The sequence below is a fragment of the Centruroides sculpturatus genome, unplaced genomic scaffold (genome assembly GCF_000671375.1).
Source record: "Centruroides sculpturatus isolate CEXI.00-Female unplaced genomic scaffold, Cexi_2.0 scaffold26, whole genome shotgun sequence".
Taxonomy (NCBI): domain Eukaryota; kingdom Metazoa; phylum Arthropoda; class Arachnida; order Scorpiones; family Buthidae; genus Centruroides; species Centruroides sculpturatus.
This window is the reverse complement of record NW_019384653.1, coordinates 162631-175846: the sequence shown is the minus strand read 5'-3', so window position 1 is coordinate 175846 and position 13216 is coordinate 162631. Positions and strand designations below refer to the sequence as shown.

The following is a 13216-nucleotide window of genomic DNA, read 5'->3' as shown; positions in this document are numbered from 1 at the left end:
GTGTTTTCGTATTTATTTACTATTGAACACAAGACTGTGTTATTATTAAAACACTTGGCGTTTATCCACTTTATTCAGTTGATACGGGCACTTTTACACGTTTCGGGCGTATAGCCCCTCATCAGTCAACTGATAAGAAGAAACATATACATTAGATTATTACATTTTGTAAAAATTATATAATGATTCTAAAACATGTAACTTTTAAGACATACCATTAAAAATGCAATGACACTCTGTACAGCACAAGTTATTATTCACTGCTGTTAGGATAAGTTGATAACTTTGATATCATAAACCTACATACATTAAATTAAAAATAAACCGCCGTATAAATATACACGCTTATACTGACAACGCACAGAACTATACTAATTTTTGTTTACTATTGTTTCTTACTGTTAAGTAGGCGTAACACATCCTTTATCTTCTTACTAAAGTTGATAAATATATAGTCAGAATCCTTTCTAATGATTAATGAATATATTTGGTTGGTTTCTCACAACCTTTCATTTGCACATAACAGAATCAGATAAACCTCACTTAGCATATTATAACAAATTTGTTTGTTGGACATTACATAATATTGAGTCTTATTGCTAATTTGCATTTTACCATTTATGATGGTCGGATTTTACATAATATTTGTAATAGCCAAAGGTATTTAAATAAACAGAACACATTAAAATATTTTTTAAAATTTTTAGAATTTTTCTAAAACACACCAACTATCTTTCATTATTACGATATTTTTAGCCAATCTTTACTTATTTTAATGCTTAGATTCTTGTTTAAACAATTTTTAGAGTTTATTATAGCTACACTTTCTTTAAATTTCCTACTATATGTGTTCTTTTCTTTATATAAGATTTTTGTATTAGTTTTATCTATGTTACAGTTGTTTAATAGGCAATGATCATGAAAAACTGAATTTAATCTGTGATATTTCATATCAGCAATGTGTTCTTTTAATCTTATGTTTAATTTTCGTTTGGTTTCACCCATATAAATATTAGTATCTTTACAAGTACATGGGATTTCATATACTACGTTCTTGGTTTCTTCTTTAGTCTCATTACTTTGTTTTTTGGCTTTTATTCTGGCTTGAAGTTTTTCGTACTTAGGTGCTAGTTTTATGTTTATTTTCTGCATTTCTTTGTTAATTTCTTCATATAAACCTTTTATATACGGAAAACTAATATATTTAATATCCGGGCTTTGTTTTTTCTGATTATGTTTCTTGTTATTTATTTTATCATTTATTTTCTTTTCCCATGTACTAATTAATCGATTGGGGTATCCATCCAAGATAAATTTCTTTTTTAAATCATATATGTGTTTGGCCATATTGATGGGTTTGCTGGTTCTATTTTTAATTTTATTATATTCCATATTGAAGATGTTTTGTTTTATATGTAGTGGTATATGAGAATCGTATTTTATAGTTGTGTTAATGGCACAAGACTTTTTGAAGGGTTCAAATTCCAAGCTATTCACATTCCTTTTAATAACTATGTCCAAATAATTTATACTATTACTGACGATGTCTTCTTCTTCTATCTTAAACTCAATTCCTTTATGTATATTATTTATTCTTGCTTCTATCTGTTCAATTGTTATTTTCTTATTGTCGTATATAATCAGAATATCATCTACGTATCGTTTATAAATTATTATTCCTTGTATTTTGTTAATTACTTCGTCTATGTCTATCATCACTATTTCGGCAAGCTTCGGTCCAATAACAGATCCCATACTAACACCTTCATTCTGAGTATAATAATTCTTGTTAATTTCGAAATAGTTACTTCTATAAGAAAATTCTATTAGGTCTATTATCTCTGGTTCTATATTAATCTGTTTTAGTTTTTCTTCTACTATTTCCCATGACATGGAGGGGTACATATCAACAATATCCAGACTGGCAATTCTAAAACTTTTTTCTATTTGTATATCTGTGATGTCTTTTAGAAGCTCGTCTGTATTTAATATGGCAAATCTGGAATTTTGAATAGATTTAAGTTTTTGTTTTAAAAATTTTTCTAGGTTGTATAACGTTGCGTATTTAAAGTCTATTATGGGTCTTATTTTTTCACCTGGCTTATGAGTTTTTAGTTGAATGTTGATTTTTGGTGTGCGATCATTGCTGTCATTTAGAATAAATTCTTTTATTTTTTTAATTTAATGTATGTAGGTTTATGTTATCATTGTTATCAACTTATCCTAACAGCAGTAAATAATAACTTGTGCTGTACGTGTATCATCGAAATTTTTTAAATGGTATGTCTTAAATGTTATATGTTTTAGAATCATTATATAAATTTTTTAAAGAATGTGATAATCTAATGTAAATGTTTCTTCTTATCAGTTGACTGATGAGGGGCTATACGCCCGAAACGTGTAAAAGTGCCCGTATCAACTGAATAAAGTGGATAAACGCCAAGTGTTTTAATAATAACACAGTCTTGTGTTCAATAGTAAATAAATATGAAAACACTGTTTCAAAAAACAAATTACTATGGTTGTTGAAATACTGAATATAAATGGGATTTGCTTGCAAAATCCACGTGGGCGAAGTCACGGCTAACAGCTAGTAAAACTATATAGCACAAACAGATGTATCTACACATATAACTTCTTATATTGTCTCTATGCTTTTACTACATAGTACCGTGCTAATTAGCATATTCTCACGTAATTTGGTTGCCAACCAATGACCGAATAATTGATCAATAATTTTACTTTTCTTAAAACTCATTATTAGTGAATTTTCAGATTATAGTAATTATTATTTTTTATATTTAAGAAATAATTATTAATAAAGTTTTCCAGATCTTTCTCATTCAATTTTTATCTAATTCTAATACTTATACAATTGTACTTATAATATATTTTCGTCTTAAATTTTAAAATACTTTTGGTTTTTGGAAATTTATTTATAATACTTTCAACCAGTTTTCATTTACTTTTATACTCAAATTTTTATTTCTACAATTTTTGTTTTTAAGAATTTTCATGCTTTTCTTGAATTTTCCAGTATATGCTTCTTTTTCTCTGTGTAAAATTTTTATATTATTCTGATCAATATTGCAATCATTTGTTGTACAATGTTCATGAAAAATGGAGTTGATTCTACGATGTTTTAAATCTGCAACATGTTTTCTTTTAATCTTACTTTCATTCTTCATTTTGTTTCTCCAGTGTAGAATTTTGTTGCATTGCAGGTACTGTACATGGGATTTGGTATATAATGTTTTTTGTTTCTTCTGGTTTTTATTTTCCTTTTTGTATGGATTTTTGAGTTTTAAGTCTAGATGACAGTTTTTTATATATCGGTACGAGTTTTACATTACTTGTTCCTTTATTAATTTCTAAATACAGACCTTTAATATATGAGAAGGTAATATATTTCATTTTTAGGTTTTCTTTATCTTCTATAGGAATGCCAAATGATCAATTAATTATACTATATAGTGTTTAAGCAACAAGTAAGAATTGCAACACTGTTTCAGATTGGCAAATAATTAAGCAATTAATATTTTAAAAAATATACAGATGGTTTATTTTAATCAATCCACTGGAGTAATGTGAAAAATATACATTTTACAAAAAAGTCATTGAACTAAAAATGTAAATTTTAAAGGAACCACAAAATGGGATTATTGGCTTTATTGTAGGTAGACCCTACAATGTGTGAAAACAGGATCAACTTCATTTTCTGAAATAGAAACCCCTATTTTTTACTGTATTTTATGATTCTATATCAAAAACAAACTTTTTATCTAAAATATTTTTTTACAAAAGATGCAATTATCAGAAGTTATGCATGTTTGAGCTTTTACACTACATACATACATCTGTGGATATCTGTGAAGTTCAATGAAAAAAGGGAAGAAAAGTACTAAAACTTCATTATTATGGCTAACAGGGTATTATCCAGTTACAAATGTACATTATACAAATTACATATTAATAAATAAAAGTTTATACGTTATATACTTTTACTTATTATATTTATATTTCATATAATATAATATAATGATCATTGTTTGAAATTACATATATTTATTTATTTTTAATTATCTTTAGCTTCAAGTCCCCTGCACTAGCAAATGGTCAAAATTTTTGTCAGAAAAAGAAGAAGAGAAAATGGATGATGATACTGATTTAACAAGTATCCATGCAAATAAAATTATCAGGTATTTTAAAATAATAATAATAATTAAATTACATTTTCATATAACACATTATTATGCAATATTTTTTCAATGCTGCTGTTATCAATATTTGCATCATATGTTTGGCCAANTAATTTTAACACAATGATATTTCTACTCAAGCTCTTAAAAAAAAAAAAAGAAATGAGATGGTCTGCAAATGACATAACTATAATTTTGAGGCTTGTTGCAAAATTTTTTTGGATGGATAGTCACCAAAAGCTATGTTAACTTTCAAGAAATTACTTTCCATGAAACCATATAAAGTTAGTCACTTTATAATAGTTTCTGTAATTATTTTATTTTTTAATAAAAGATATTCCATTTAACAATTGTACAAGGAAATTGTTTGCTAAATCTTCAGAATAATGTTCTTGTAAAATAATATTGATTTCCTTAAATATTTTGATTAAGTTAACAGGGTTTAGGTTGTAAAAAAATTGTTTGGGAAATCTGTGATATGACTACAATATTTTGTTAATTTACATGTTTAACATCCATAGTCTTATAAAATATGCTTCTTTTAAAAAGTTGTTTATCACTGTTAAGTATGTTTTTGTATTCTTCAAATTGTCATTTGGCTTCTGGTTGTTGTTTTACTGTAAAATTTAGCAATACATCCCACTTTCAATGTATAGAAATAGCTTTACCTTTAAAGTTGTTGTCTATGGCATAATGATAATCATGAAGTTGGCAAAGAAATAATAAAAATTTATTTTAAACTTTTTTGTTTTTTTAACTGATTTACTGATGTAACCAAATTTAGAAAATAACTTCTATTTGAATACAATTGCTGTTAATTTTATACATAATGTAATGAAGAAATAAAAATTTTATGAAAGTTTGAGTCAGAGTTTTTAAAATCTGACTAAAGCTTTCTTAAACCTTTAGAATTTTTGAAGAATTTTTAAAAGATTTCTAAGAAGAAAATTTTACAGAATAGAAATCTCTCGTATGAAAATTTGATTGTAATTAAAAATTATATGTCAAAATTATTAATTTCAATTCTTTGTTATTTAGGAAGGAAAGCAGAAATATTTGTCAAGATAAAGAAGAATTGGTTTCTAATAAAAATGAAGATGTTTTGATTACAGATAAGAACACAAAATCATTGAACTCAAACAGTTCAGTTGCATCAAAATGGAATGAATTCATTTAATTTATTTAACAAGTAAATAAACTGTATGTATAATAAAATATCACATTTTTGTTATGTATTAAATGTATATATCTTCTAGTCAAAAACTGAAAAAATGATTTTCATTTTTTAATACATTTAACTAACTTTTTAGCAATAGAAAGATTTATATAATCATGTATTTTTATTTTAAAGTAGTTTTAGCACTTATTTTTAAAAATTGTTCAACACTGTTAAGTATATCTCTGTATAAAAATATACACAACTGAAACCTGATACATTAAGCAAATATATATCCACAATTGCCATAAATGTTTGGGCTAAATTTGGATATAATGATTATAAATTAGAAATGAATTTGGCACTAGAGTGAGGTGTTAGGTGCCATCTCGTATTAAAATTAATAATAATAATAATATTTTAATTAATTGATTTAGATTAAACTGGAAGAAGAGAATTGGCCCAAAGCGGGACTTGAACCCACAACTTCCACTTACCGTGCGGATGCATTGCCAGTTACAAGATGGTGCCTAACTCTAGTGCCAAATTCAGTTCTAAATTATAATCATTATATCCAAATTTAGTCTGATCATTTACAGCAGTTGTGGGTGTATCTTTGTATTCTTCAAATTGGCATTTTGCTTTCAGTTTTTGTTTTACTGTAAAATTTAGCAATAAACCATTGTTTAAATCTATGTGCTTTTATAAATTTTCAGTTTTTGATCACAGACTGATCAAGTTTTACAGTTATGTATTATAAATCCAGAATAAAACTTAATTGGTTTATTGATATTTGATATGAAATAATAGAAAAAAATTATATAGTATTACTTTGCATTATAAATCACTTTTAAATGTTATGATGATGATGTGAATTTACATTAATAAATATGTGAAAATATAAATTAATCATATTTTCTCCTAACACAGAATTTTATGAATTTATTAATATATTCTTATATTTAATGATGGCAACTTTTTGATTTTTTTGGATCACAATTAAATTTATGTTTTTGATTACAGTTTTTTGAATTATCAATTTTACATAATTGTTAATTTCCAACATCAGTAAGTTATAATATAAAATTATACTGTGCAATATTGGAGAAAAATCTAATCCTTGGTGAATGGAAATGAAAATATAAAATATCAAATTTTGGTAATTCCTGATATCAGCAACATCAAACAGCAATAACAATATTTAATTAAATAGTGTTTTTCTGACTTTGATAATTGGAGAGTACTTCATTGATAGTCAGTTACTCAATAATATCAAACACTATTAGTGTAAAATAATGAAACTTAAAAAGTGATTGCTATTGATTATGAAATTAACATTTTTAATCACAGTTAAGTTTGGCTTTATAAGTTTGCTTTCTATTTTTGTATATAAGTTGTTATATCAATAATACTTTTAAATAACTTGCATAAAATGAAAAAATAAAGCAATAAAATAAAAATTAAATTTCAGTTTCTTTTAGACTTTTGGTGAATAAACTCCGATATTTTATCTTGATCTAATTTTTGAGCTGTTGCATTTCCTTTAGCTAGCATAGAAAAATCTTAGTCTTAATCATTTTATATTATTTTGCATATAATTTTTAATTTTAACACAATGATATTTCTACTCAAGCTCTTAAAAAAAAAAAAAGAAATGAGATGGTCTGCAAATGACATAACTATAATTTTGAGGCTTGTTGCAAAATTTTTTTGGATGGATAGTCACCAAAAGCTATGTTAACTTTCAAGAAATTACTTTCCATGAAACCATATAAAGTTAGTCACTTTATAATAGTTTCTGTAATTATTTTATTTTTTAATAAAAGATATTCCATTTAACAATTGTACAAGGAAATTGTTTGCTAAATCTTCAGAATAATGTTCTTGTAAAATAATATTGATTTCCTTAAATATTTTGATTAAGTTAACAGGGTTTAGGTTGTAAAAAAATTGTTTGGGAAATCTGTGATATGACTACAATATTTTGTTAATTTACATGTTTAACATCCATAGTCTTATAAAATATGCTTATTTTAAAAAGTTGTTTAGCACTGTTAAGTATGTTTTTGTATTCTTCAAATTGTCATTTGGCTTCTGGTTGTTGTTTTACTGTAAAATTTAGCAATACATCCCACTTTCAATGTATAGAAATAGCTTTACCTTTAAAGTTGTTGTCTATGGCATAATGATAATCATGAAGTCATTGCAAAATGTTTCAATTTTATCACTAATAAAAAATAAAATTTAAATTTTTTAAGTCCTTTTTTTATATTATGTAAAAAAAATTTTATTTAATAGTTTTTATTTGATAGCAATATATTTAATTTTGAACTTCTGGTGTTCTCAGACCTTTGGGCTCTCCAATTTGCAGGATTCTGCAGAGCTTAGTTAAATCTTTTGCAATATCTTCTACCTTATGTATTATTTGATGATTCTTAGTTGGGTTAACCTTTCTACAGTGATATTTATGGTAGAATTAAAACTGTAAAATATGCAGTTATTTTATGAAAATGAAAAATATAATATTGAATAAAATTTTAATACAATTGTTTGTTTAATTTCTCATTTACACTGAGATGCATGCCATTAGATTTTGCATTTTTCCATATGAAATTGTTTTAAAATTTTATTTTATTCTTTTATCAACCTTTATTTTCTTTTTTATTATATTGAATCCTATACAATAATACCAAAAAATTACTATGGTTTATTAAGTAAACTTTTAATAATAGTGAAGTTTTATGAATGATATTGCAGTTTATCTCACATCAAATACTGGATATCTGGGGAAGTGAGGTGCAGAGACCTAGCAGGCCTCATTTCATAGGAGATTATGTGATCAGCAAAGAAGTCTTCAAAAAAAGTATAGTCCAAAGCCAAATATCTGTGAGCAAGCATTAACACACTATTGCAAAGTGGAAACACAGGACATATGATTTAGAGGTCTCATATGCAATGTTGTACATATATATAACATTAATGTCATTACAAATTTCTCACTAAACAGTAACTTTTTGGACATACTGTAAGAAATCAAATTATGCAAGATTATAAGTATTTCTGTCTATCATACACATATTTTTGATACTATACTGTATAATATAGCAGTTGATACTGATTTGAATAAATAACCTAGCAATATAAATTCAAGATAAGTACTTATAAATTTGATTAATTATCAGTTGAATAAATATTTATTTTACAGGAAATTTTGTTTAAAAATGTTATAACCAATTGATAATTTTACTAAAACTGATAAGTTGAATCAAAATATTCTGATTAATATGTAGGATCAGTTTTGAGCGTATAATGTTAAATGAGTTGTATCCAATACAGTAGAACCGCGAAAACTCGGCCTAATGTGGACCGAACGGTGGCTGAGTTTGTGAAAATGCCAGGTTATCGGAAATGGGGTTAAAAAAGGATAAGTATGCGTGTTTCCTCAGAAAATACTGTACTGTACTTGTATGTATTGTTTGCTTGAGAATACAACAGAGAATAAACTGCCCAAATACCCTTAAACAAAGGAAAAGTACATACTTTATGAAGGCATAGAGCCTTTACTACATGAAAATGAAAATTAATGAATACACTGTGTACAGTAATTTACCTGATAAGACAGACCTCAGAAAAATACTTTATGAGAGCTTTTATACTTTTATAAAGCTGTCTATAATGAAAATTAATTAACTAAGGATTGTTTTGCCCTGCCAGGGTGTGGCCGAGTTATCCGGAGTGCCGGGTTATCAAGAGCCGAGTTTTTGAGGTTCTACTGTATTAGTTAGTTGGAATGTGTCAAAGATCATAAAGAAAATGAAAACAAACAAACAAAAAAAATATATATATATATTTTTTTTAAACTGTAAATATAAAACTATATATATTGTAAATTCAAATTTATATAGTGAATAAGGAAATATTTTACTCATATCTTGTTTATAATTAGTTTCCTGTCTTATCTTGGTTCTGATTAAATAATCGAAATTGAGATAAGATTGAATTGTTTAACTCATTAAATAGAAAAATGATTAGAATTTTTTATGGTAGCCAAATGAATTTATTTGCAGATTGATACAATACTTGTGTAAAATGCTTACATACATGTAAATAAAACATTTAATGATTTAAATTATAAAATTAATATCATTGTAAATTAGTAATTTGATATGCTTATTAATTTCGTTTAGAGTATTTTATTTGCAATGTTTAATTAACACACACACACACACACACACACAATTTTAATTACAAAGGATAATTTTTATATATTAGTGAAATATATATAATCTAATGTAATAAATGGTTATAAATGTGACATTGTGCCACCTGCAATAGCGATGTTTTCTCCGCTGATATAACTTCCATCATCAGAACATAATAAGGCAGCCAAACCGGCACACTCTTCCGCATCGCCAATTCTCCCTAACGGTATCATTTCTACCACAGTGGGAAAATTTGACCAAATTACTTTACTGAAGTTAGTTTTTATTAAACCAGGACAAATACAATTCACTCTAATATTTTTAGAAGCACACGACATGGCCATAACTTTGGTCAAACCTAATACTGCAGTCTTACTCACACAATAGGCTCCAATCACTTCTATCTGATTGTAAGCGCCACTTGACGAGACGTATAAAATGGCACCACCATTTTGTCTTTCTAAATAAGGAATAACTTCTTTAGTTAACTCAAAGAGTGAAATTACATTAATATCCAAGATAGTTTTCCAAGTTTCTACTTTAGTTTCGAGGAAACTGCCCACGTAAGGATTAACACCGGCACAGCATACTAAGATATCGATACGGCCCGTTCTGTTTAGAGCAAGTTCAATCAGTTTCTTTCTGTCTTCGGCGTTGCCCGAATGGCACGCTATTCCATCAGCTCGAAGTCCATTCCTACGTAATTCTTCTACCGCGTTTTTTACATTATCACTCCTTCGACTACTGACAATTACGTATGCTCCGTCTTGAGCTAAGCGTTTTGCGATTGCGAATCCTATACCTTGAGTAGATCCGGTGAGAATTGCTGTTTTACCTTCCAAACTACGTCGTTTAACATCCATTTTGATCTGGCAGCAAAGTATCTAACCGATATCAGGTCAGTACACTAAGTGTTAAATTCGCGTCATTGCTGCTGATAGTAATTTTATAACAAGCGTTACGTAATGCATGATAAGGAGAATTAATGCTGAATACAGCACGTCGAGTACTTGTTTCTATTACATAAGTTTATTACAGTACAAAATGATTAGTAAACCAATTAATTTCTTTAATTAAAGTACTTATATAAACTATTAAATATGGTTTTATTATAGGATTGAAATATAAGTTACAGTTTACTTTAAACATAAGCCTTAAAGTTTTACCAGAAACTAGTAAAGAATCGCATGAAATGATGTCACTTTGTCTAAAAATTTCGGATAGAACGAGAGTTGCAAATATATTTACTTTTCCGTTCATATTTACTTATACATTCCGTTTTTTAATACACCAATTGGAGAATTATATTTTGGTGACGTAATTTTTTTAATTGCTGGTTATTCGACAACTTAATTTTCAAATTAAGTGGCGGAAGGAGGGGATTAAAAATCTTCGTTTTACTGTTTTAACTTTTACTTTTACTGTCATAATAAGTGACAAATTATCGTATTGATAAGATACCGAGCATCGCCAAAGTATCGTCGTCCAGGAGAAACAGAATAATAACGAGCAATTATTTATTATGACATGGTCACAATGTCCAGTTTTTAATTTAAAATATATACTCTCCACCTCAAATTAGTAGTAGTAGTTTGCCCCTGTACATCACACTTTTCCTTTAGTAATATAGTCGTTCAGTTCATCTATATAACTCCTTTCCAGGAGGAAATTTTTGAATTGAAATAATTTGACTTTCGGTTTGTATCGGAAGTACAGTACATATATACAGTTAATCTGAGACTCGAACTTCCATATCTGGTCTCGTCTTCATCTATTTAACTCCGTTCTCGAGATTAAGAAAAGCCAGACAGAGGACAGTGGGAATTTACAAGTCTATAATTTTTTCAGATTGCAGCCCAATAACAAAATTGTTTGTTCTGTGTTTATATCCTCCACCACTACATCGCATTTGAAATTGAACGCGCATTTTCTCTGCGAACTCTAGAAAAATTGATGACGGTACTTTGGTAATGATACATATCTTGTCAATATGGAAAAAAATTAAAAATTTTTCGGGAATCATTGAGTTTTTCTAAAGATACGGCTTTCTCCAAAAGCGTTCCTAAAAGCCCCGTGTAAGCGATAAGTCGCGATGTATCTCGTCATTTGATCGAGCTCGGCTCCAAGACACGCTATGCTCAATGAATAGTTTTCCTATAAAAAACGGCGGTAACGTCACTACATCTTAACCAATTAGCTATCGATGACTTCGGGAAAGCTTCATTATTTCCGTGAGATTTTTGAAGAGTTATGAGAATAATTCTTCCACGAACAATGAGTTATTGACTCTTCTGTTCTATCCACATACACACACACACAAAAAAAAGCTGAATTAATTTGAAAATTAAAAAATTCAAAAATTATAAAATTTTATGGTTTATATCAGGGCTTCTAAACTATGAGCCGCGACCCTATGTGGGGTCGCGAAAATTAAATTGAAACAGTCGAATTTGAAGAAACAATCGATTTTTTTTCATTATCGTTAAAGCGTAATTTACTTTCATTAATGTTCGTATACTTAAAGCAAATCCTAAAACATATATATATATGTTACTGTGAAAGACCGAAATTAGAGAATGTCGATATTCTCCGGTGAATGTCGACACATACAAAATACGTCGGTGAAAGTCCGAATATTTGGTTATATTATTATACATTCGAACAATCGCCGGTGTATGTCGACAAGCACAGATAAGCTTTGGTGGAGGTCGAAACTACACCCGAGAAGCGACAGTCTGTCGTCAAATCCTTTGTGGGTAGCCGGAGGTAGGACAAGGTCTTTTGATCCCGTGAGGTGGGGATCGGTTTTTCAGGTCCAGTGGAGGAGGATAAGAGGCGTCGGCGATATCCGAATAAAAGACACCACTAACAGATCAGTTCGTAATCACGTAATAACGTAATCAGTTCGTAAAGTTACTTTCCATAGATGAGATTTCTTCTCAAGAAATATCGCTGAGAGAAGCAGCTGCAGCTAATTCGAAAAGTGGAGGGCAAGGCTATACACGCTGTCATTGCAAAAAAAAGTGTTCCAGGAATAAATGCAGTTTTAAAAGCAAGGGACTCTTGTGCAATTCAAAGTGTCACAACAGTTTAAGTTGTTGCAATAAAAAGGATTGTATAACGTTAATCACATAATACAGGTAACCCCCGTATAAACACGGCACTTCTATAGCAAGGATTCACTCTAACACGGTTCGAGAATTGGTACCATTCCCCGTATAACACAGTACTTTTATAGCACGGATTCACTCTGACACGGTTCGAGAAATTGGTAAAACCCTCGTACAACATGAAATGTAATAAATTTTTACATACTTAGTACTAATAGTTCACGAAAATTATTATTTTCGTGAACTATTAGTACTTCAGTATGTAAAGTTTCTTTTCTCGTTTCCATACACATGGTCCTTCGCGAAAATTGTTTCAATTTTGCCAGATCTCGACGCTTCTGCTTCTATGTTGCCAGATGTTTTTCCGTTATTCCATAAGTGCTTAACACCATATAAGGAAATTTATAAAGATCTTTTAACTAGAAGCAAGCAATCTAAAATTACATACACTTTTTGCAAAAGGTAAAGCATGAATATGAAAATAATGCAGAAAAATGCTCAGAGGATAACGATAACTTGCCAAAAATAAAACGCTCTCGGTTAATAGTG

General features: G+C 28.3%; 2 protein-coding genes and 1 pseudogene across 2 annotated transcripts in view; 1 reads left to right on the top strand and 2 right to left on the bottom strand.

Moving 5' to 3' along the window:
- LOC111626328 (phosphorylated adapter RNA export protein-like) overlaps positions 1-5466 on the top strand; it is a 29993-nt gene extending 24527 nt beyond the window's left edge. Inside the window, exons 6-7 of the mRNA XM_023369652.1 lie at positions 4090-4199; positions 5238-5466. Of these exons, the coding sequence (XP_023225420.1) occupies positions 4090-4199; positions 5238-5376 (249 nt within the window). The 3' untranslated portion in view covers positions 5377-5466. The remainder of the gene's footprint in view (positions 1-4089; positions 4200-5237) is intronic.
- LOC111626329 lies at positions 509-2274 on the bottom strand. Its single transcript, XM_023369653.1, has one exon. It carries the CDS (start codon positions 1903-1905, stop codon positions 742-744), a length of 1164 nt encoding a protein of 387 aa, XP_023225421.1. The 5' UTR covers positions 1906-2274; the 3' UTR covers positions 509-741.
- A 3590-nt stretch (positions 5467-9056) lies between the features above and the next one.
- LOC111626330 lies at positions 9057-10482 on the bottom strand (annotated as a pseudogene).
- Between the last annotated feature and the right edge of the window lie 2734 nt (positions 10483-13216).

Excerpts from the sequence above, each read along its gene's own strand:
- LOC111626329 (XM_023369653.1), bottom strand. The coding sequence starts at position 1,905 with ATGTACCCCTCCATGTCATGGGAAATAGTAGAAGAAAAACTAAAACAG.